The sequence below is a fragment of the Alosa sapidissima genome, chromosome 21 (genome assembly GCF_018492685.1).
Source record: "Alosa sapidissima isolate fAloSap1 chromosome 21, fAloSap1.pri, whole genome shotgun sequence".
Classification (NCBI taxonomy): Eukaryota; Metazoa; Chordata; class Actinopteri; order Clupeiformes; family Clupeidae; genus Alosa; species Alosa sapidissima.
Window position 1 is genome coordinate 11,758,161 of NC_055977.1, and position 23,580 is coordinate 11,781,740.

Below are 23,580 nucleotides of genomic sequence, written 5' to 3' on the forward strand. Positions count from 1 at the left end.
CCAACAAAATGGATCTACTTCATAGGTGTGCAAATAACATACGGTTAATGGTCGTTCTAAATTACGTAGGACAATGGGAAATTCAACCAAGCAGTGGAATAAATAACGTTAATGCCCCTCTGGTGTTGTTTATGAGCTGGTATGGAGTAGTTGATGAGCACTTAAAAGGTGTTTATGGAGCATGTAGTACATGGTTGGTATTTAGTGTATGAGTTTACGCATCAAGTATCATGTAGATGCAGCGTTTCCCATACATTGACTTATTTGTGGCGGCCCACCACAATATCAACATTGACCACCACACAATGATTTTCCAGGTTGTACTAAATTGTGCTTAAATCTGGTTAGCATCGTAACCACGCTGCACTAATTTGTTAAAAACTGTTGCATTCAAGTTAATTCTGCAAACCTACCACCACAAATATAATTTAATTCTGTGGGAAACACTGAAATGTTCAGGATGTGCTTAAATACCTTATAGGTGTTACGGTAACATGGAGAAATACCCTGCCAGGCTTTTGGGAGTGAATATGAATATTGTTGGTGTTTAGGGAGTGAATATAAATAGTCTGTCCTTGAAGGCAAGAGTGATTTTGGGAGTGAATATGAATATTGTTGGTGTTTAGGGAGTGAATATAAATAGTCTGTCCTTGAAGGCAAGAGTGATTTTGGGAGTGAATATGAATATTGTTGGTGTTTAGGGAGTGAATATAAATAGTCTGTCCTTGAAGGCAAGAGTGATTTTGGGAGTGAATATGAATATTGTTGGTGTTTAGGGAGTGAATATAAATAGTCTGTCCTTGAAGGCAAGAGTGATTTTGGGAGTGAATATGAATATTGTTGGTGTTTAGGGAGTGAATATAAATAGTCTGTCCTTGAAGGCAAGAGTGATTTTGCTCCAGATCAGCTGCCACAGGTACTTCCACTCTTCTAGCAGCAGATCCAGTATGTCCCTCCCATCTCTCTGCCTCTTCATGAATCACCTCATTCTTCACTTTCTTTCTTCTAGCTTAATTCTCTCTCTCTTTCTCTCTCGCTCTCTCTTCTCCCTTTCCTTGAGATTTGTAGGTTTACATTTATTGTTGTCTCCTTTCTTTTTCCTCTCCTCAATTTTCTCATTCTCTCCCCTCCCCTCCACTGTGTGTTTTATACAGTATTTTGTGCTCTTCTCTCTCTACTTTGCTCATTCTCTCCCTTGTTGGTCGCCCCTGACAACCACCGCATTGCTACTTTCCTTTCCTATCGCTGTGGCAACCATTATGGGGCTTGGTCGCCATGGTAACACAGTGTCCCGATTCCAACATCAAGGGCAGGGAGAGGAATTAAGCCGAGAGAGGCAGTGGCCCAAAGGACACCACACACACACCACACCACACACACACACACACACACACACACACACACACACACACACACACACACACACACATATTATCATACTATCACACACACACACACACATACACATATACATACATATATACAAATACACTGAGGATAACAAGAGACGTGCAACACACAGTTAACTCATATAGACGAGGAGTATACATTCCTTGCCAGGAACATTTAAAAAGTATGCAGTGTCTAAAAATGTACATCCTGACAAGTATTTTCTCAGTGATATGTGCCCCGCCTCGACATACAGAAAAGAAGTAACCCACTTTGTGGCCTTTTTAATTGCACCATTAGATGCATTTTAATATATCTCCAGTAATATTCATATTATGATGTAGGCCAGGCCTGTGTGCGAGATTCTGGTTAGTAATCTGAGTGCTACTTTCACAGAAGTTAGGACTTAGTTGGGTCAAGCTCTCTTTTGTATCACATGAGAAATGTTCTCTTTGGACCTTTGGATCATATTGATTACATCTCAGTAGGTCAGCTCATTTGAAAGATTCTTTCAAGATTTTACACCAATGGATGTTTTATGGTCACTTCAGTGACCGAGTGACTGTTTCATCCAAAGGCTGATTTATCACAAACCCAGTTTAGACATCAATAGAGCTTGAACTAGCATTAAATACATGGAAATCATGAATGTGGCATTGAAAGTTCTTTATCACTCTGGAAGGACATATTTCCTGCCAAGTAAGAGCACTGTCGACAGTGGCGGATCTTTTTTCCATTTGGCCTTGTGCACTCTGTGCATAGATAAATGCGCTATATAAATAAAGGTTATTTACTTGTGCTGACGTGATGGTTTGACTCCAAGAAGCCACTGATGATCGGAAACAGTGAGATTTACAGTTTTTCTCAGTCGCTTTGGTGCTATTCTCACATCACTATTAACATTTGCACAGCAGTTAATGCATTTCTCAAAACAATTAGTGCAAAATGCAAAACCTAGTGGATGACCTGCAAAAGCACGTCACTTGCTCAAAATGGATAGTCCATTCCTCAAAAGCAGGTATTAATGTCAATGAAACTGTCAGTGTCATCAAAATGATGACACCATCGTTTATGAACAAGATAGTCAAATGGCTTTGTCATGTTTTCATTATGACAGTTCTCTCAGTGTTTTCCAATGCAAAAAAAAGGTCAGAACTCAGTGACACTACCTGGACATGCTCAAGACAGCACTATACAGTACTTGTACAGCCATTTGAAAACTACAGTAAAGTTACACATTGCTGTAGTTAGGGGAGTACGTGAGTACATGACACTGAATACGTACATTTTTACTGTATGCTCTTTGCAATTCCACAGCATAGTGACAGAATTTGATAACTAGTTCAACAATTTTGTATGTAATGACTCAAGCAATGAAATGAAGACTATTAGTTTTATTGGGAACGACTATTCAGCATCCATAAGTATAGTTAATTTTGACTGACATGACATAAGCAAATGATAATGTTAAAAAACAGCAGAGAATTGTATGAAAGCAACTGATACATGTCCAAAAGCATTTGCAATTTGTTCAGAGGAAAGAGAAATTGCTACTATGATGTGCACAAATGACTAAATGTTGTGGAGGTTGAACTAATAGTTATGAGAATTTTCATTCTGATCTGAAAAAAGCACCAAAGCGACTGAGAAAAACTGTAAGATTTAAGTCGGTTGACGCACATTTAACTTCATCTTTATTTAGCCCTTTCCAAAATGACTCTCAGTGGGCTAGCTTTACCCTTGTAATGTTAGGTGGCATTTTAAGTGGCATCTGCACTAAAAATACTCTAAATGCCAAAATGCTCTCTGTGTTGACAAGGGAAAGCAAATGTTCCTTTCACTGCAATCCACAGAAATGTGTCAGCATTAAAGTAAGAGCTACCTTGGTGATGATGATGTGTAATTTCCTTCACATTTAAGGTTCACTGAACTGTAATCTGGCCCCGAGCTACCTTTATATTGATGTGTGCAAAGCCGAAGAAAATAGATCCACCTCCACTGCTTCATTCTTTTAGTCTGTCAAGAATGTACACTGTTATGCTCACACATAAAGCTCCTTTTATGACTCAATACATCATAGAGGAATTGATGAGATGATCTGATTGATGAGATCAATACATCATAGAGATATTGTCTCTCCCCACACTCATCTTACTTCTTTCTCCTCTTCTCTCTCTCACTCTCTCTCTCACTCTCTCTCTCTCTCTCTCTCCGGTCGTAGGTGCTGGCCCGCCGGCGGACCAGACTCTGGTGAACTTTGAGTACCGCTACCTCTCCCAGAAGCTCTTCATCTCCGTGTCGGTGTTTGCTGGCCTCGGCATCCTGTTGGGCATCGTCTGCCTCACGTTCAACATCTACAACAGCAACGTCAGGTAGGCTACTCATGCAGACGTCTGACTGTCTGTGGGTGGAGGTGGGCGGGTGGGATTATGATAGATTACCAAAGAATTTACATCCCCTGCTTTGTAAAATCCCTTTTCCTCAATCAAATGACTCAGGGTCCTGATCGTGTGTGTGTGTGTGTATGTGTGTGTGTGTGTGTGTGTGTGTGTGTGTGTGTGTGTGTGTGTGTGTGTGTGTGTGTGTGTGTGTGTGTGTGTGTGTGTGTGTGTGTGTGTGTGTGTGTGTGTGTGTAGGTATATTCAGAACTCACAGCCCTACCTCAACAACATGACGGCGGTGGGCTGCATGATGGCCCTGGCTGCAGTGTTTCCTCTCGGACTGGACGGCCTGCATGTACACAGAGACCAGTTTCCTGTTGTCTGCCAGGTGTGAACAGAAGCATTATGGGATACGGTGTCCAGACAAATTAGTTCCTTTTCCCAGACTCTTCTTACTTAAAGGCATCACACTAATTGGTCTGTGTGTGTGTGTGTGTGTGTTTCTCTCTCTCTCTCTCTCTCTATTTCTCTGTCCTTCTCTGTCTCTCACTCTCTCTCTCTGTGTGTGTGTGTGTGTGTGTGTGTGTGTGTCTCTCTCTCTCTCTCTCTCTCTCTCTGCATGTCTCTCTCTTTATTTCTCTCTCCTTCTCTCTCTCTCCTTCTCTCTCTCTCTGTGTGTGTGTGTGTGTGTGTGTGTGTGTGTGTGTCTCTATTTCTCCCTCTCTCTCTCTCTCTCTCTGTCTCTCTCTCTGTGTCTTTCTCTCTATTTTCTCTCTCTCTCTGTGTGTTTGTGTGTGTGTGTGTGTGTGTGTTTATTTGTGTATTTAGTTCCGCTTGTGGCTATTGGGTCTGGGCTTCAGTCTGGCGTATGGCAGCATGTTCACTAAAATCTGGTGGGTCCATACAGTCTTCACCAAGAAGGATGAGAAAAAGGACAAGAGGAAGGTAAGAGCTTCACCAATGGTGATTGGACTTTAGCAAAAATATTAGCAATGTCCAATCTAAATATTGTTGGAAATTATTTGATATAAAGCAAGAGAAATATTTTGCAGGATGTGTGCTTGCATCAGTTCGGTGACACATTGAAGCTTTAATCACAACGTGTACCACTCCATGCTGTGTCAAAATGACAATTTATAAGAATTTGATGGCACATAGCAATTTTTATATCAATGTTGTTGTGCAGTCCCTTGACTTATTTATTAAGTCACACCTCAGTGGGAGGATGCCCCCAGGTGGCAGGTAACGCACATTACACCCTTTGAACTAAACATAGATTCCCCTCCTCAGGTCTGAATTGTTTTGATTGACAAACAAGTTGTCTTTAAAAAAATCATTGTTTTGTTACTCAAGCATCAAATACTGTCAATGTGTGTGTGTGTGTGTGTGTGTGTGTGTGTGTGTGTGTGTGTGTGTGTGTGTGTGTATTTGTATGAGAGAGAAGGGTGGGGGGCATTGTTTGGTAGTGATGTCTTTGTGTGTGTGCTGGATATCTGTGTTGCAGCGTGTGCGGTGTGCCTGTGAGTGTGCTGTTATGTTTTCGGCTGTGATCTCCAGCTCTGACTTTATCATCATTTGCTTCAAGGGCAAGTAGTGTTTAGAAAAAAGATCAATACATCATAGAGGAATTATCTCTCCCCACACTCTCCATCCTACTTCTTTCTCCTCTTTTTCTCTCTCTCTCTCTTTATCTCTCTCTCCTCTCTCTTTCCCTCTCTCTCTCTCTCTCTCGCTTACTCTCCCCTGTCCTTGTGGCCTTGAGCGTTTTTCTTAATCGCACACACACACACACACACACACACACACACACACACACACACACACACACACACATACACACACACACAGACTCTATCACTTCTCTCTCTCCCTCCCTCTCTCTCTCTCTCTCTCTCTCTCACACACACACACACACACACACACACACTTGTAGGCTACTCTAGGTATTTAGTGTTTCCTAAGGGATATGCATTACATTAATACACAGGATTAGATGTTAAAATCCCTTGTGCCAAAATCCAAGGTAAAAACACATTCAGAAGCCCCTGCTCAAGTTTAACTTTAAAAAAGCACACTACCCACAAATCCGCCAACAAATGGTCACAAACACAATACAAATGGCCCATCCAACAGCAGTATATAGTATGCGGTCTATCAGTATCAATGCAGTCTATCAGTGTAGAACAAACTGCCTATAATCCTGTTAATTCACCTTTGTTTCAGAACCTTTTATCATTTCAGTTGTCACAGCAGGCATGACACCTATGGAATATTAACTACTTCTAACATTTGCTCCAAACTAGACATGAATAAATGCCACTGGGCAATTCCACGCAATACTGTCACATCCATAACAACTAAATACCATAGCATTGTGTTGCCGTTATGGATGTGACAGTTTTGCGTAGAATTGCCCCACTACAGTTTAAGTATATTACATTAATACACAGGATTAGATGTTAAAATCCCTTGTGCCAAAATCCAAAGTAAAAACACATTTAGAAGCCCCTACTCAAATTAACTTTAAAAAGCACGCTACCCACAAATCCGCCAACAAATGGTCACAAACACAAGACAAACGGCCCATCCAACAGCAGTATATAGTATGCGGCATGTCATTGGGGTTATCAAGTGGGCACCCTCATTCACCGATGTTTCGTTAAGTTAGGCCCACGACACCTCATGAAGGCTTAACAGTGAAACCAGCGTCCTGGAGATATACCATATTACCACATTAAAATATACAATACCCAAAATACTCTTAACCAGCCTAGGCATGGTCAAGGTTGGCTAGGTTGGTCCGTCCCGTTGATGTGGACTGAACCATAACCATAAAAACCCTGGCCAACCACCATCAACCTAGGCACAGCCCATCACAAACAAAACAAATTAGCCAGTTAGCTTAGCCAGTTAGCTTAGGCCCCATCACAAACACAAAAGAAATTAGCCTGTTAGCTTAGCCAGTTAGCTTAGGCCCCCTCACAAACACAAAAGAAATTAGCCTGTTAGCTTACGCCCCATGTTGCCACCATATTACCACAGTATATTGTGTGTACATACTTTAACATATACATACATACATACATAGTTTCACATATGTCCATCCATACTGACAGACCAATGATCTCCTAGTATCCTACACATAAAAGGGTGAATGGCTATCTGTGTGTAGGGATGGTTGTTTTAGCCTCTGTACATGTGTTTGTTTGGAGGAATGTGTCTTGCACCATCTCCGCTCATGATGATTGATGGAGTAGAGTTAGTGCTAATGGAAAACCTGCAGCCCTGTAGTTTGTGGTGCGGAAGCATTCCCTCATTAATCTCCAGCCTTTCTCTCGCCTTTTCCCTTATTTCCTGGAGCTCGTGTTCTTTTAAAAAACATAAATCAAGGGCAGCTACATTGATCGGGTCAGAGAGTAATGCGTCAAATAAGAATCCAATACACCTTCTCTCTATTGACAGTGTATTCTTGTGTGTGTGTGTGTGTGTGTGTGTGTAATTTACGGTGTACAGATGTTTATTTGGTATGTGTCAATAAATTCATATCTGTGTGTGTGTGAGTGAGAGTGTGTGAGAGTGTGAGTGTGTGTGTGTGTGTGTGTGTGTGTGTGTGTGTGTGTGTGTGTGTGCGCGTGTGTGTGTGTGTGCATGTGTGTGCGTGCATTTTGCAGAAGTTGTTCAATATTTGTTCTTTGCAATGTAATTGTCCCCCAGCCACCACACCAGTTCTCTCCTTCCTCTGACATTTGGGTCCTCCTATATCCCATCAGCACCTGGACCCTTGGAAGCTGTACGCCACTGTGGGCATTCTGTTGGTTATCGACATCACGTCCCTCATGATCTGGCAGATAGTTGATCCCCTGCACATCACTGTGGAGGTAATGCTTACCCCCACCACACACACACACACACACACACACACACACACACACACACACACACACACACACACATACACACTTACTCACCACATATGCACCTTTTTATATCTCTGCTTCCTGTATAAACATCTATCTTCCTGTTGTGCAATTGCCTGACTTCCTGTGTGAACTACTGTGGTGGGAGATGGTGATGGTGTCATAATCGGGTGCACCTGCTCTACTCTGTCATTAGTATTTAATTTGTGAATTTGTAGTTTCTGGGAACAATTGGGAGTAATTTACATGTGCTTCACACCTGAATAACAACCCATGGTGTGAATAATGGTATATAGGTCATATAGATGATAAGAGATAGATCATAGATCATATAACATAGATCGTCAAAATGAGGCCTAACTGGCCTAACATGTTTGGGTGTGTGTGTGTCTGTGTGTGACTCCCCGTTGTGTTGGGTGTGTGTGTGTCTGTGTGTGACTCCTCGTTGTGTTGGGTGTGTGTGTGTCTGTGTGTGACTCCCCGTTGTGTTGAGCAGAAGTTCACCCGTGAGGCTCCTAAAGGGGATCTGGACGTCTTGATTGAACCCCTGCTGGAGCACTGCAGCTCAGAGAAGATGAACACCTGGCTAGGTGAGTCTCACTCGCGCACGCACACACACACACACACACGCGCGCGCGCGCACACACACACACACACACACACACACACACACACACACGCAAACACGCAAACACATACACGCGCGCATACACACACACACACACACATATACATACATACACACACACACAAACTTCTACTTGTCTACTTGTCCGAATTCCCAGCCAAATCAGCATTTGTCTGTTTTATAACCCTCATAACGAGCATTGAAACGTATCTTATTGATTGAAAATGTCACTATGGAATTGTTGTGTCCCCCAGTTATTGGAAAGGATGGTTGTACTGCGTGGCTAGATGTTTCACTTGCAGCATTACTGCAATGTGGTCATTTCTGTATGGTGCGAAAGCAGCCAGCCAATCAAAGCTGCTCCTCAATGTGTTTATTGGGAAGATGTGGGTGTTGTGACATTTTTGTTTCCTCGCATTATGTGTTTGGAGAGCTTCTCTAAAGCGCTTCGCTCAGAACTTACTGTGCACACACAGATGCAAGCGCTAGAGCCAGAGTTGCTCATGGCTTCGCTTGGGGACCGTGGCGTTTCTGATTGGCCACTCCGCATATTAGCTGTCAGCATCCAATGACTTCAACTACATATGGCGTCTTCTACAGAGGCTTTAAAGGCTGACTGCATAGTATTTTGTAAAGGCTTTCTAGAATGATAAATCAGATGTGTTTAGTGGAATGCTTTGTTACTTTATTTTTTTTTACTCCGGAGGCATTTTAGCCACTTCAATCGGCACCATGAAAAATTGCAGAAATACTGTCTTGTCATAATAATGAAAACAGAAAAATATTGTATTATATTAAAATGATGTTATTAATAATCATGACCTGAACAATTGGTTGTGGAAGAGTGAATAAAAAGACCACATTAGACATAAAATTGAAGTTTGCAAGAGATAAAGAATATCAAGAATTATAGTAACAATTTTCTTGTACTATATGCTTTTATAATACCATTATCAGAGCTACATGCCCATTTTAAACAAATAAGAGAAATAGACTGACAATAATTTTGTAAACAGTTTTGTAGTGCTGCATTGTAGTGCAGCCCATAGAATTCCCCCTGTATATGAGATGTGTCATGTAAGTAAACTTGTATTGTGTTCCCTTACTGACCAAGTCATCTGCTAATGAGGGGGTGGCCAAGTGTGCTTTCATCAAAGCACAATTTATGCTCTTTTAAGACTATTTGTTTGGTCACTTATTGGTAAGCCACAAGGGCTGACTAATATTCACTTTTCTCATCCTGTTTTCCCACATTGTTCACTGAATTATACTTCTGTTCTCCATAATGAAAAATCTTTTTATATTGATCTATAAACATGGATAAAATTGACCCTTGACAATGGACCATATTTATTATGAGAACTAACAGATAATTAGGATTAACAAGGACTTTGATATTACTTGCTAACTGTGTAAAACCAAGGAGCTCAGTGGTCTGTAATATTATGTTCAAATGTGCTATGTGGCTCATGGAGTGCATTGTGTGTGTGTGTGTGTGTATGTGTGTAAAGATCTTAAGTATGCGTTCAGTGTATTGCTGGTGTGGTGAAAATGAGAACCTGCAAACAGCTTGACCATGTGGGCAAATGGCCCACCCTTGATTGCAGGATTAAGGGATAGGGTTATATTATGGCCAGCGTTGCTCCCTGATTCCGTAGTTGTTGTCCTTAAACATTCCCAGAGTCAGAAGGTCAAAGCTTGTGAAAGTGCTGCGTTGGCCAAAACTTCCCATCCTGCTTCGAGGAAGAAGTCTTGACTCAGGAGTAATTACGAATTCTGTGCAGACTGTGGCAAGATAATCACCGTCTTTCCAAGAACACATCCCCTTTTAAGATTCTGTCAGAGTCTAATCTTGCTGAACTTTCAGATACTTTCACTGCTTTTAAGTCAAGTGAATCATCAGATCTTGCGTTTTATTACTGTGTGTTTTATCAGTTTAATTTAACTATAATTTAATTCATTCTGAGTATAGACATTTTCGACTGTTCTGTGGAGAAATGGTTAGCTGTGATTTAAAGCACTGTTGCACAGAAGCTATTGCGATGTATTTCTGTTACAGCAGGAGATCAATACAAGCTATCTCTGTGTGTGTGTGTGTCTCTCTCTCTCTGTGTGTGTGTGTGTGTGTGTTTTTCGCCTGCAGGAGTGGTGTATGGATATAAAGGGCTGCTGCTTCTCTTGGGCATCTTCTTGGCCTATGAGACCAAATCTGTCTCCACAGAGAAGATCAACGATCACAGGGCTGTGGGAATGGCTATCTACAATGTTTCTGTAAGTTTGTGTGTGTGTGTGTGTGTGTGTGCGTGTGTGTGTGTGTGCATGTGTGTGTGCGTGTGTGTGTGTGTGCGTGTGTGTGTGTGTGTGTGTGTGTGCGTGCGTGTGTGTGTGTATGTTTGTGACAAAGTATATGATTTCCTGTCATGGTAGGCATACAGAAGATTCATTACAATAAATACTAGCTCACACGTCTATAGGCCATAGCCCAATTTTGTACTCTATGAACATACCAGATGTACTCTTAAGTCATGTTAACAAAAGCCAAACGCAATAGAGGAGCTAGACTTTGCCCCTTTTTTGGAACCATTTTTCATATGCACAAATTCCCATGCAAATTCATTCCCATTGTCCGTCCTCTGGCTTGAACTCTGCTGTAAGGAGAGAGCATGTGTGTGGCATTTGTAGGGGGGTGTTTGACATTCTGAAGGGTGTGTGTGTGTGTGTGTGTGTGTGTGTGTGTGTGTGTGTGTCTCTGTGTGTGTGAGATTCCGAAAGCCACATGGTTCTCTTGCCCAAAGTGCTTTTCCAGGAATCTCACTTTGCTCCCCTCTCCTCTGGTCCACCACCATGCTCGGCCCTCTCCTCTGGTCCACCACCATGCTCGGCCCTCTCCTCTGGTCCACCACCATGCTCGGCCCTCTCCTCTGGTCCACCACCATGCTCGGCCCTCTCCTCTGGCCCACCACCATGCTCGGCCCTCTCCTCTGGCCCACCACCATGCTCGGCCCTCTCCTCTGGTCCACCACCATGCTCGGGTGGGGGGGTCGGCCCTCTCCTGGTTAAATGATCTGGCAGCAGAGATGCCGCTATTTTGATGAGCTCTAATTCACTTGGCTGCAGCTGAAAGAGCTCGGCTCAGCTGGCCAGCCCTGGACTTAAAGGCCATTTCTGTGATTGGTTGGACACACAAAGCATCGGCGGCTCTGATGTCCCATAAAAGGGTCTTTTAATCACCACCAAGTCTGCAGTGGGGTGTATCAGTCTTTCAGCGTAATTGAAAAAAATGAACTTTTATCTGAATGATTTTATGGTATTATAATTTTGTGCAAGCTTTGGAAATCTATTGTGTAACCGTAGTGAATGCTGAACTTCAACTGTTTGAATTGAATTGTTGAATTAGAGGAATGTCTCATGTCACTCTTTGTGAGTCTTGCTCTTTGTAGGAGACTGCTTCTTATGGTGCCGTCTATGACCTTTCTTTCTTTCCCCTTCTCTCTCTCTCCCTGTCTCTCTTTACCTCTGTAGGTTTTGTGTATGATCACTGCTCCGGTCACCATGATCTTGTCGTCCAAGCAGGATGCCTCCTTTGCTTTCGCTTCCCTGGCCATCGTCTTCTCTGTCTACATCACTCTAGTGGTGCTGTTTGTCCCAAAGGTAAGCACAGACACACACACACACACACACACACACACACACACACACACACACACTACCGTGTTAGCGTCAAGTGAAAAAAAAAAAACATTTCCATTTTTGGCACTGCTGCAAGTCGACCGTTAGCTGAGCCTATTTCTTGGTATCGGCTTATCTGCAGTTGCATTATGCTGTAGATATCTGCCCTGTAGCCTTCACACAAGCACGTAGATTGATTCCGGAGAGATTTTCAACAGTTTCAACACACATCCAATTACACTTTTTGTGATTGCATTCCTTCGAGAATAAAACTGATTTCTCAAATCACTGCTCCTGTATTACTACACACACTGAATACAAATCACCATACATACAGTATGCTGCTGAAACTACATGGGAAATTATCTTTTTATTTGTGTTTTGCATCACAAGCCTCACGTGTTCCTTCCGTGTATAAGGCAATTACGCCTTTGTATTTTTGGTGTAAGGCTTATACTGTACAGTGCTCGTCCAAAATACTGCACTTCATAATGTTGTCTAGTCATATTGTATGCCCTGTGCATCTTTACTGTACTTACATTGCACCATACAATGAGTGAATTGTCTTCTGGTAAGAATCATATGTCATATGAAGTGTATTGAATAAACACACAAATACATTTTGGGCAGGAATGAAGATATGCATACTGTGTCTTTCACATAATGTTTTAAATTGCTTGTGTTGCACAAATGCCTGTATTGTCCTTTACAAAATAGACTACTTAAAGAAATGACTATACACAGCTTCCTATATGTGGGTAATCAGACCAATGCATTTCTTCCTTTACAGCTAGTAAAGTAGACCATTTTGAATGTCAGTGTGAGGTTTTAAACTGTACACATAGTGGCCTTTTGCATCAAAAGGTTAAATTATCATCACCAATAGTCATTTCACCTCTAAAAGCTGAATTACGTTAACATTCCAAGGTGCCTCGTTGCTAGTCTCTTGCAATCAAAATGTGGCTATATGTATTGAATTGTGTTTGTGTTTCTTTAAACAGAGTTATAGAATTGCAAAGCAGGAAATGTACTTGCAGCTTTGCAGCTGTGGCTTAAGGTTTTGTGAGTTGCTGGTTCCAGTAATTGGACCTTGTGTTTCAATGTGTAAACAACTTCGGTAAACAGTAATGATTTGTTATCGACACACAGGCCACATTAACTGCTATGCAATGCTCATTATTTCTTTAGTGAAGTAACGAGAGCCTCAGATCTCTGCGGGGAAGTTGTTTACAAGTTGACGCACAGTATGTCATTAATATCCTCCTCCTGCTCCAATATAAAAAGTCTTTAAGGCTGGGGCTGATATGTCACTGCATAGGAGACACAAATTAGAACACTGGCTATTGGAGATCATAGAAGGACAGAATGAATAACAAACCATTTGAAATCTCAGTCACAGAAGCATTTATCTTTCACTATTAACAACGGTCGTGTGCTTGGAAGCCCATTTGTTTTCCCCTTGGAGATGTCGAGTCGCTGATGAGCGGTTCCGGCACAGCAGCGCTGCCCACTGGTGTGTAATGAGAGAGTGTGCATGTGAGTGCCCGGCGGAGATGGACACTCTCTCTCCACCCACGTCCACCCACCCAGCCTGCTCTCAAACAGAGAGGAGTGCCGTGTTAATAGCTACCCATTTCAGCTTATAGACATTTGTCATGTTGTCTGGGGCTGGGCTGTATGCTGAGGCAGTCATGCAGTATGGAACAGACTGTGCTTGAGTTGAAGTGAGATGTCGAGTGCCATGCATATAATGATCCCCTCATTCACACCCACAAAAGCAAGCCCCTTGGTCAGTGTGAGTGTTAGAAAAGATCCACAAGACAAGACATCAGGCTCATGGAGTGCATCGTGTGTGTGTGTGTGTGTGTGTGTGTGTGTGTGTGTGTATGTGTGTGTGTGTGTGTGTGTGTGTGTATGTGTGTGTGTGTGTGTGTGTGCCAGATGCGGAGGCTGATTACTCGTGGCGAGTGGCAGTCGGACCAGCAGGAGACGATGAAGACGGGCTCCTCCACTAACAACAATGACGAGGAGAAGAGCCGACAGCTGGAGAGAGAGAACAAAGAGCTACAGAGGATCATCCAGGAGGTATACACACACACACACTCACACACACACACACACACACACACACACACACACACTCACACACACACACACACACACACACCACACACACACTACGGATGCACTTAGTCACACTAAGTGCACCAGTGCCCACATTCTTTCCCATTACATGTCTGAAGATGGGCATACAGGATGTGCAATGCTATAGTATTTTTAGCATGGGAACTTGACTTAGTTAAGATTCACAGATTAAACAGGAAAAGGGTGTGTGACTAATATATAGTGCATAGTGCAATGGACTATGACCTTTAGAAAGCCAAAAGAATCTGATTGTGTGTATGTATGTAATCTGACTTGTGTGTATGTCTATGTGTGTGTGTGTGTGTGTCTGTGTGTGTGTGTGTGTGTGTGTGTGTGTGTGTGTGTGTGTGTGTGTGTGTGTTCGCTCTGCAGAAGGAGGAGAGGGTGTCCGACCTGCGGAACCAGCTGTCCGAGAGGCAGGCTCTCCGTTCTCGCCGGCGTCCCTCCTCGGGCAATCAGAACCACAGCACGCCGCCCGTGTCTGCCCCACAGGGCGACCCCAAGGCCCTGCTGCCCCCTCCGGGCTATCCGCTGCCCTCGTCCGACAACCACGCGCTGCCCCCGTCCTTCTCCAACTCCTCCAACCTCTACCAGCCCGACGGCAAGATCAGCCGCAACCACTGCCACACCAGCCGCCTGCCCCTGCTCTACAAGTGAGAGGAGACCAGGGAGGAGCAGAGGAGAAGAGGAGGAGAAGAGGAGATCAGAGAGGAGCAGAGGAGGAGACCAGAGAGGAGAAGAGGAGGAGAAGAGGAGACATCAGGAGCAGAGGAGGAGAAGAGGAGACAGAGTACGGGGGATTTAAAAGGGAGGACAAATGTACATTTCTCTCTCTCTCTCTCTCTTTCTCCCCCTCTTTCTCTCTTTCTCTTTCCCTCTCTTTGTGCAGCCTGTGAGGGGGTGGATGTGCCATTTTGGTTTTGATGGGGTGGAGGTTTGTGTTTGTTGTTCTGTTAGCAGGAAATCAAACCACATTCACAGTGAGATGACACAGATCAGACCAGAGGGGGAGACTTAAGGTGGGGGTGAACAGTTGAGTCATTACGAAAGGCTGAGTGATTTTCCATGAAACAAAAAATAATCCATCTTATGCACTCTACCTGAAAACTCATAGGAGAACCTTTATCTCCCCCTCCTCACCTCACCGAACCACGCTACACCACGCTACACCAATGACCTCTCTGGAGGTCTGAGGGGCTTTCACAACAGATGGTAAACATGATACAGATGAAGATGTAGAATATGCATACCATCTTCAGTATACTGACTTGACTTATCTGACATAAAGTGCAGGAAAACCAATGTTGACTAATGTGTGTGTGTGTGTGTGTGTGTGTGTGTGTGTGTGTGTGTGTGTGTGTGTGTGTGTGTGTGTGTTTTGTGTTCAGAAAGGCATAAGTTAACAATCTGGAACGATTTGATGAGTGATTCCATGAAATATGGGCGAAACAGAAAAACATATCTGAACCCTCACCTTAGGTGAACCCTTCCTTTTCCACAACCTGTGTCACTCATTGCTCATCCACTGACAGATCTGGAGGGCTGCATGGTAGAGCCTGTCAGCAGCGCTCTTCTCCTGCTGTGCACCAGGCTCACCAGCTCCCTCTACTGGTACAGAGCCAAGCAGCCGGGCAAGCATCGCTGAGGTCATATTTGAACACTATGAAAGCGGCAACAAAAGTTCTAGGCGCTTGTGAAAAACTGTAATGTGAGGATGCTTTAAAAAATAATTACATAAAAAAATGCAAAGTACAATATAACAAACTTATTTTTTAATATTTGAATATTTGGAGCAACCTCTCTGTTTTGAAAAACATCAGTTGAGGTACACCTGTACAAGCTATTTGGCAGGTAGGTTTTTCTCAAGCATTTTGGAGATATTATCACAGCTCATTAGTGTATTTAGTCTTGATTCTATCTCTATATAATTCCAAATTACACTAATTTCTGCCAGTGGCTGATGGCCTGTAGTTGTTCAATCTGCAACGTAGTTTGTGTTGATATTTTTCTTACTTTAATGGCCTATAAATGTCTCATTGGAAAACTCAATTGGATGTTTAAAAAATATAAAATACACTAATACATTAAAATACAAAATACATTGGCGCACTAGTGCTATAATAACGACAGAAAACATCTGCTGAAGCAGGCAGTGCAGTACTGCCTGTCCAGTTCAATTGATTCTGCTGATTTCAGTTTACCTTATAGTTCTTGGAAAGGGTGTGTGATGAGTTTGTATTTCTATCTGAATCTCTCTCGCACTCACACCTACACAAATACACAGACACACACACACATACACACCGGAAAGTGGTGCAGTGCAGTAGCATTCCGTTGCATAGCGATCCCCTTTCTTATGGCTTTTCCTGCCTCCGATCGAAACTTTCTAAATGAAATCATTGCACCGTAGTGTCACTTTCAAGTTCAAACCGCCGTGGCTTGCGTCTTCCATGTCTGTGTGCAAGGATGCGTAGATGTCAGTGTTATGTACTGAATATAGGACACAGCGCACAGCAAGCCATTTACCGCAAAAAATGGCTTTATTTCATTTTACATTATTGTGATACTGTGTGAATCAACGTGCCAGATACTGTTCAGGTGTCACGTATAACAGCTTCACAGATCCAGCAACTGAACTAGGCAGTGTTTGGTCACTGCTAATTAGAATGAGGTCATAGTCTCGCCTGTGATGGATTTGAGGAACTGAAGGAAATTGTAGGCTGATAAGCAAAGTTTCATAGGAAACACTGAAAGGAAACGAAAGTACTGCCCCCCCCCCCCCCACACACACACACACACACACACTGCAGGGAAAGATAGACAGACTTTGCTCCTTGATTTTGTCTCCTTTATATAATAGAAAAACATATGACCACCATTCTCAAGGAACAGTGGTTGAACAGTAAACTCACCTACAATCATTTTAAGGCATTTTAAACTCTTTGTGAATATTGGCTCACACACTTGTCTCTGATGATCTTGTTCCGGTTCCTGTTTCTGTTTCTGTCTGATGATAGATATCATTGATGTTTATATGAATGACATGCACAATTGTAAATTATATGTCTGTACATGATATGTATTCTTAAACACAGAAGTATAAATTGTATTCGCACATGCTATTAAAAAAATGATATTTATATTGACTGCTTTAGATGTTTAATCTAGAGACGATGTGAAATGTGGTTATTGTAGTTCTGATTTGGTGAATCAATAAACAAGTTGTTTTTTACTGAGAATTCATCACTACTGAATTGCTTTGAATTGAAATGCTTATTGGATGGACAACTGTGCATTTTGGGGGGGTTAATAGTATAAGAGCCCCCTATGGTGGTATCCTCCAGTAATGTTTATCTGTTTGTCCATCTGTTATCTTTTTTATGTACATGTGGGAGTTAGGTTGAGTGTGTGTGGGTGATTTGTGGGTGTCGCGGGTGGGGGGTTTGCCCTGAAAAGCCCGAGTATCATAAAGAGCCCAAGCGCAGGAGATGGGACTTCCCCCCTCTCAGCCGACTGCAGGCTGCAGATCTGCCTCGAAGGAAACAGTTCAACAAATGGAAACCATCGCAAGCAGGTGTCAGAGAGAGACAGAGGAAATGAAAAACCCACAGTGGCAGGAGCGCTCCTCTGGAGCGTGTGGTTGCACAGGTCTCCATGGCAGATCCTTGTCCTGGGGGAGCTTCCCTCTGGGGGGGGGCTGGCAAAGAAGCAAAATTACAGCAAATGGTGCGTTCATGAGCACCTGGGAACTTGGGAAGTGGGAGAATTCTATAGTTTAGCGGGGATATGTCACACCTGAAATTGGAACTTCGGGCTTTGAAGTGGGAGCTTTGTGAGAGCCCCCAGGAGAATGTTTTGACGTCACTCAACAGTGAGAGATAAAAAAAATGGACTTGTTACATGCCCAAATAAGTCACTTCATTGTTTGTTTATGCTATACTCAAAAGCGCCTTTTACCTTTGAATAACTACAGGATGTTAGCCTTCTGGCTAGCTATCCTATTAACATTAACAATGTCGCCCGTTTGTTGATGTCAAGTGAATGCTGTCAGTTCGGAAGTATGGAGTTCCAAAGTGGGGACCCTCTCCGACCCTCCCTCAGCCACATGAACGCACTACAGTAAAAGTCACGTCTAACATCACATGATGCTGTTCATCTCAGAACTACAGGCCAAGCACACATGATGATTGAGTAACATGACTTGAGTAACATGATCTTATGTGTGTGTGTGTTTGTGTGTGTGTGTGTGTGTGTGTGTGTGTGGTGGGGGGAAGTGTACCTCTGGAGGAGGTGGAGGAACTATACTAGTCATGAGTTTCAATAGGCCCCTGTTCTGCCACTGTATTAATAAGTCTGTGGGTGGGTGGGGGTCCTGTGATTACTTATGAGCAAGACAATGTATCCAGGTCTGGAAAGTTATGCAATTACTTTCTCTCCCAGCTTGCATTAGGGGAGTCCCTGTTTCTGTGGTCTGACACGGGGTATTCCAATGAGCAAAAATAGTTCTTGCTTAGATTTAGGCCTAGTATACCTCCACGCACTCCAGACTGATGTTGAAGGAAATTATTTGAAAGCAATTTGTCTGATAGACGGACAGGATAGACTTGATGACCTGTTACACAAAGCAGTTGTGAAGGAAGATTGTGTGTTTATGTAAGTGTCTGTGTCAGGGTCCTGTTAGCCCTAATATTTATTCCCTTATAAGGACTGGCACACAACACAGTATTCCTTACTTTCCTTACTGTGTGAGTGTCAACAAGTTTAAAAGCATCTGACAAATGCAGTGAAGTTCAATTTCATACATTTTTTTATTTAAATAAATAAATAATTATAAAACCCTTCCAATAAATATAAATATAAATACAATCAATAAACACAAATACAAATACATAAATAAAATACATAATTAAAATAAATAATAATGTCAGCTCAATAAAAATACATTCATTACAGCTTTGTTTTTTGTTCTTGGAACATTGGCTGTAGTCTTATGTAGTGGTCAACAGTGATCACCGACATCACTTCATGTTTCTGTAAATACAGTAAATATGCAAATACTGCACAGATACATCAAGATGTATAAGTATACATATAACATACATATGTATACATTTCAAATGAAATAGATCATGATCCAGCATGATCTCAATGTAGAACTCTACAATGGAGTGAACATTGTTTTAACATAAAACAAGTGTATTCTTAAAGACAACTTCACACATTGCTCTCCTTCTATTCTCGCCTTAGACATCGTTCAAAAACACATACATTCACACACACACACACACACACACACACACACACACACACACACACTGACTTAGAGAGCAAACACTCCAAAGAAGGTCTTCCCAGCAGATTCTTCCACGAAGGGCATGGGCCCCGTCGTGGTGCTCAAAAGGTCACCCTCCTCCAGGCTGAAGACGGCTCCCAGGTTGATGGCGCCATACCAGTGGTCATTGCTAGCCCCCTGGCAGCTGGAGCGCATTGTATTCAGCAGTGTATGCTCTCCCTCAAACACCTTCGACTTGCGCCGGACCGCGTGGCTCGGGTGCTCATGGTCAGTGGTGCTGCCACAGTCGACGTCGAAGGACACTTGGCTATAGACAAAGTACAAGCCCTTCTTGGGAATGACAATCTCATTGTCCACCAGTTTCAGGCCCCCATGATGGAATGCATGGTCAACGTCGTCCTTCCATTGCACCTCGTTTGCATCTTCACCTGTCTCGAGCTTGGTATCTCCTGCAAGAGGAAGAGAGAAGGGATTAGTTTGTATCTTCCTTTACTAAGCAACATCCCAGTAACACCTGCTGGACTGTAAACCGTCTTCTCAAACCATCCATCCATCTAACCAAGTCTAGTCCTGCTGAGGTTGCAGTGGTAATATTCAAGGTCTCGTGTAGTGGTTAACTGTCTAATTACTGTCTGATCTTCACAGGTCTCCTTGCACTATTCTCACATTTAGATTTACAAAAGTGAGACAAAATTGGGACATGACGCCAGAGGAGTGACTGTACAGAAACCGTGTTGCCTAGATGCCCTAAGCAGGCCAAACACACCACCCTCTATACACCACTAAAGCAAAGCACTCACCTTCTAAATGAATGGCTATTTGGCTGGTCCCCGTGTGCCTTTTAGAGAGTTGCCTCAAAGTGTGGCCTAGAACTGTGGAAGAGAGAGAGGGAGACATTTTAGGGACACGGAAGCTGTCCAGAACACAGGGGCAATGACAGCAGCTTCAAAAAAAAAAAACAGGTCAGGAAACCACAGAGGAGAAACACAACTCACCTTCACTTCCCTGTGTGACATTTTGTTTCTGTTTTGACGACAATGTAGAGAAAGAGAGAGAAAGAGAGATCAATTTAAACATCATGCATGGTTGTGTTTATTTCAATTCATCCTGAATTCTATTTGCCCACTTTACGGGACATAAGCATAAGCATAAGCATAAATACCTACTATCATATTTGTTCCATCATTATTTATTCTACATCATTGTGTCATCACACGTCTTCATGCTCTCAGGCATGTGTGTTTGTATGTTGGGAGGCTCACCTGGTTGTGGATTGTGAAGAAGATAGCAGAAGCAGCACACAGTCCTATGGCCAGTAGAGCCAAACCAATCTTCCAGCCCCCTGAGGGCCGTGAGGCACCCATCTTCGTCTGCTCCTCCATGGCTTCAACTCCCGGCTGCCCAATTTCCAGATCAGCGCTCTTCCAGTCCTGTGCCATTCTTTCACCGCTGTAGTTTCTTAGCTGGAGCTTGAAGTAGATAATTTATGATTTGATTGTCAGAGGGCTCTGAGCTGTTCTGGTTGTGGTGTGTCGGCCAGTGTGTTTTATATTCTCTGCCCGGTAGGGGAAACTCCAGTGATGTCACAGAGTCAGTACTGAAGAGTGAGTGAGAAGGCGTAGGGGAAACCATGAAGTTTTCAAGCAGAAACACGCATGCGTGCAGTGCCTTGCACTCACACAGATACAGACACAGACACACGCCCACAAATCCTGATCACGCTCATACACGTAGTGAACTTCTCCCTTTGACAGAGTGCACTGATATGGAAAAATTGTCTTGGTTTCCCTTGGGCTTTCCTTTCATTGTTCATCCAAGACTAAAAAGAAAAGTGCAATTTTGGTTTGTTGTTGGGGTTGATGGGGTTTTCTTATTTCAAGTTTCTGAGATCTTATTATAGATTGTGGTTTTTCTGTTTCACTTATTTGACTGTCAATATTTGCTCCCATTTAACCCAATAGTAATGATTATCCATACACCAGACCAGCTCTTGCAGCAGACTTCAAGAGATCATGATAAGTCTTTCAGGAAACATCTTCCAAGTCCATCTGCTTTAAAATGGTTGCCATTCACTTTAGGTGCGTGAATCATTAATCAGGTCCAGATCAATTATACAGTATGAAAATTTTGCTCAGATGACGATGATGATATCTTCGCCACATTTTAAAATCCCATATCCAAAATCACATAACCAAGACCTGAAATATTTTTGCAAGTGACATCACTCCTGGCTCATCCCTCCTGTTTTTTTATTAATTTTTTTTATTGTGGAGCTTCCGCTTCTATTCTAAATATAGGCTAAACGAATCATTGCATCACCCATCAATTGGTCACCACTCCTTTCTTTCTTTCAAATGTTTGGAGTTAAAATTATGTTTTCAACTGTCTTATCTCAAAATGAATTAGCCTACTAACCATCCATTAATTAGAAACACATGTCATGTTTTACATTGATATGCATTTATAGTTTCACTCTAATGTGACAGCCTCTCTCAAAGGGGACTGGCGGGACAGTAATTGAATATCATTACCTGACTCAATGTTGTGGGTTTTGTTGTGTGTTATAGTGTGAATCAGTGTATTGTGAAACTTTTAAACGATGTTGGGCTCTGACAAAGTATGTGCTCATATATGATGTGTTTCTTTTGAATACTCTACAGTATTATTCCACATATCCATGCACTCCTTTTGTCAAACTTCTTCCTCCTCAGTTCCATGGATTTTTATTTAGCTCTTGTTTGTGTTTTTTCAGTTCTCTCTCTCTATCACACACACACACACACACACACACACACACACACAGTACAATTCATTTATTTGGAATGACCAATACTGATTACAACAATACAGCATTCCTATTAATTAGTATTAATAAAGAGCCCATTTATGTCTCACACAGCATCACAAACACTGTGCAAGTACCGCCTTCTCCATATATGCAGACTGCCTATGATAGCTGACACAGAGCAGTATTTGCTTAGATTTCTTCTTGTTAAGTCCAGCGATTTGCAATCCTCTAACACACCACGTGTCTAAGGCTACCATAAATAAGTACAACCAGTTTTGTGCTATAACCACCTGCTGAAAGAGCATGAGTTAATGGCTGGTATTTTAACATTTTTTATGAGAAACACAGGTCCATGTACATGTCAAAGCAACAATTCACTTCCAGAATCACTCACACACACACACACACACACACACATACACACACACACACACACACACACACACACACACACACACACACACACACACACACAATCTCTCACCAAAGCCTGACCTCAGACCATGACTATGACTAATGTATGAATTGCACTAATTCCCTGATGATAAGTAACCATAAAAGGATGCATGCACTGTAATGTTGCCATTCCACACTAAATGTTCAGATATGTAAATCTACTCAAGTAATATTCAGAAACTTGACTATGGTGTCCAAAGAGAATGCTGTCTTGCATGTTTGTCAAAAACATACTGCAGACATAGATAATCAATTGAAATCACAATTAGATTATATCAATGTGCAAAAACAGTTGTAAAATATATGAACCATGTTAAGGAAGGTATAGGAAAACCATCGTTGAACCATGGAAGTGCTAGATTCCACTAGTGACCACAGCGAGGAGTTGGTGGAGCAGATGTAGTCTAGCTATGGAAGGCTTTCTCGTGTGGTTAACACTCCTTCTGATTACACGCAGAGGGAAAAAATGAACATCCTCACACTACTTGTGTCAGGTCCCCCTCTGTGACTTTTGAATGAATTACTACTAGTACTGCCGCTGGTAGCAGTAATACTAACACTCATGATTAAAAAAACAATAAAATATGCATAACTTTTTTTATGATAACATTAAACTAACTTGTCTTGTGGGCTAACTGTACAACATCTTCTTTACATTTTACACAGTGATTTACAATGTAGGTAGCAGACCTATCCTTGACCTTGTGTACACATAACCATGACGACCATGATTGTATTCTACTTATTGAACCTACCCGTATTCTGACCATTAGCAATAAAACATATATGTAACAATAACCTTATTAACATGGGATTAACAACAGTCATGTATGTCCACAGTACCACTAAAAATGTTTACAATGTCAGTAGACGGTGCCTTTAAATGTTTAGTCAACCTATAGCTCCGCCACTCA

General features: G+C 42.3%; 2 protein-coding genes across 2 annotated transcripts in view; one reads left to right on the plus strand and one right to left on the minus strand.

Moving 5' to 3' along the window:
- Positions 1 to 15,200, plus strand: part of gabbr1b (gamma-aminobutyric acid (GABA) B receptor, 1b) — a 93,675-nt gene extending 78,475 nt beyond the window's left edge. The window contains exons 16-24 of the mRNA XM_042076023.1: positions 3,611 to 3,761; positions 4,026 to 4,158; positions 4,599 to 4,715; positions 7,541 to 7,648; positions 8,184 to 8,277; positions 10,459 to 10,586; positions 11,838 to 11,966; positions 13,926 to 14,069; positions 14,502 to 15,200. Of these exons, the coding sequence (XP_041931957.1) occupies positions 3,611 to 3,761; positions 4,026 to 4,158; positions 4,599 to 4,715; positions 7,541 to 7,648; positions 8,184 to 8,277; positions 10,459 to 10,586; positions 11,838 to 11,966; positions 13,926 to 14,069; positions 14,502 to 14,786 (1,289 nt within the window). The 3' untranslated portion in view covers positions 14,787 to 15,200. The remainder of the gene's footprint in view (positions 1 to 3,610; positions 3,762 to 4,025; positions 4,159 to 4,598; positions 4,716 to 7,540; positions 7,649 to 8,183; positions 8,278 to 10,458; positions 10,587 to 11,837; positions 11,967 to 13,925; positions 14,070 to 14,501) is intronic.
- Positions 15,201 to 19,184: 3,984 nt separating this feature from the next.
- On the minus strand, positions 19,185 to 20,979 carry tnfa (tumor necrosis factor a (TNF superfamily, member 2)). The gene is made up of 4 exons (XM_042076663.1): positions 20,685 to 20,979; positions 20,418 to 20,445; positions 20,223 to 20,294; positions 19,185 to 19,871 (listed from the first exon to the last, which is right to left on the minus strand). Exons 1-4 carry the CDS (start codon positions 20,859 to 20,861, stop codon positions 19,450 to 19,452), a joined length of 699 nt encoding a protein of 232 aa, XP_041932597.1. The 5' UTR covers positions 20,862 to 20,979; the 3' UTR covers positions 19,185 to 19,449.
- Between the last annotated feature and the right edge of the window lie 2,601 nt (positions 20,980 to 23,580).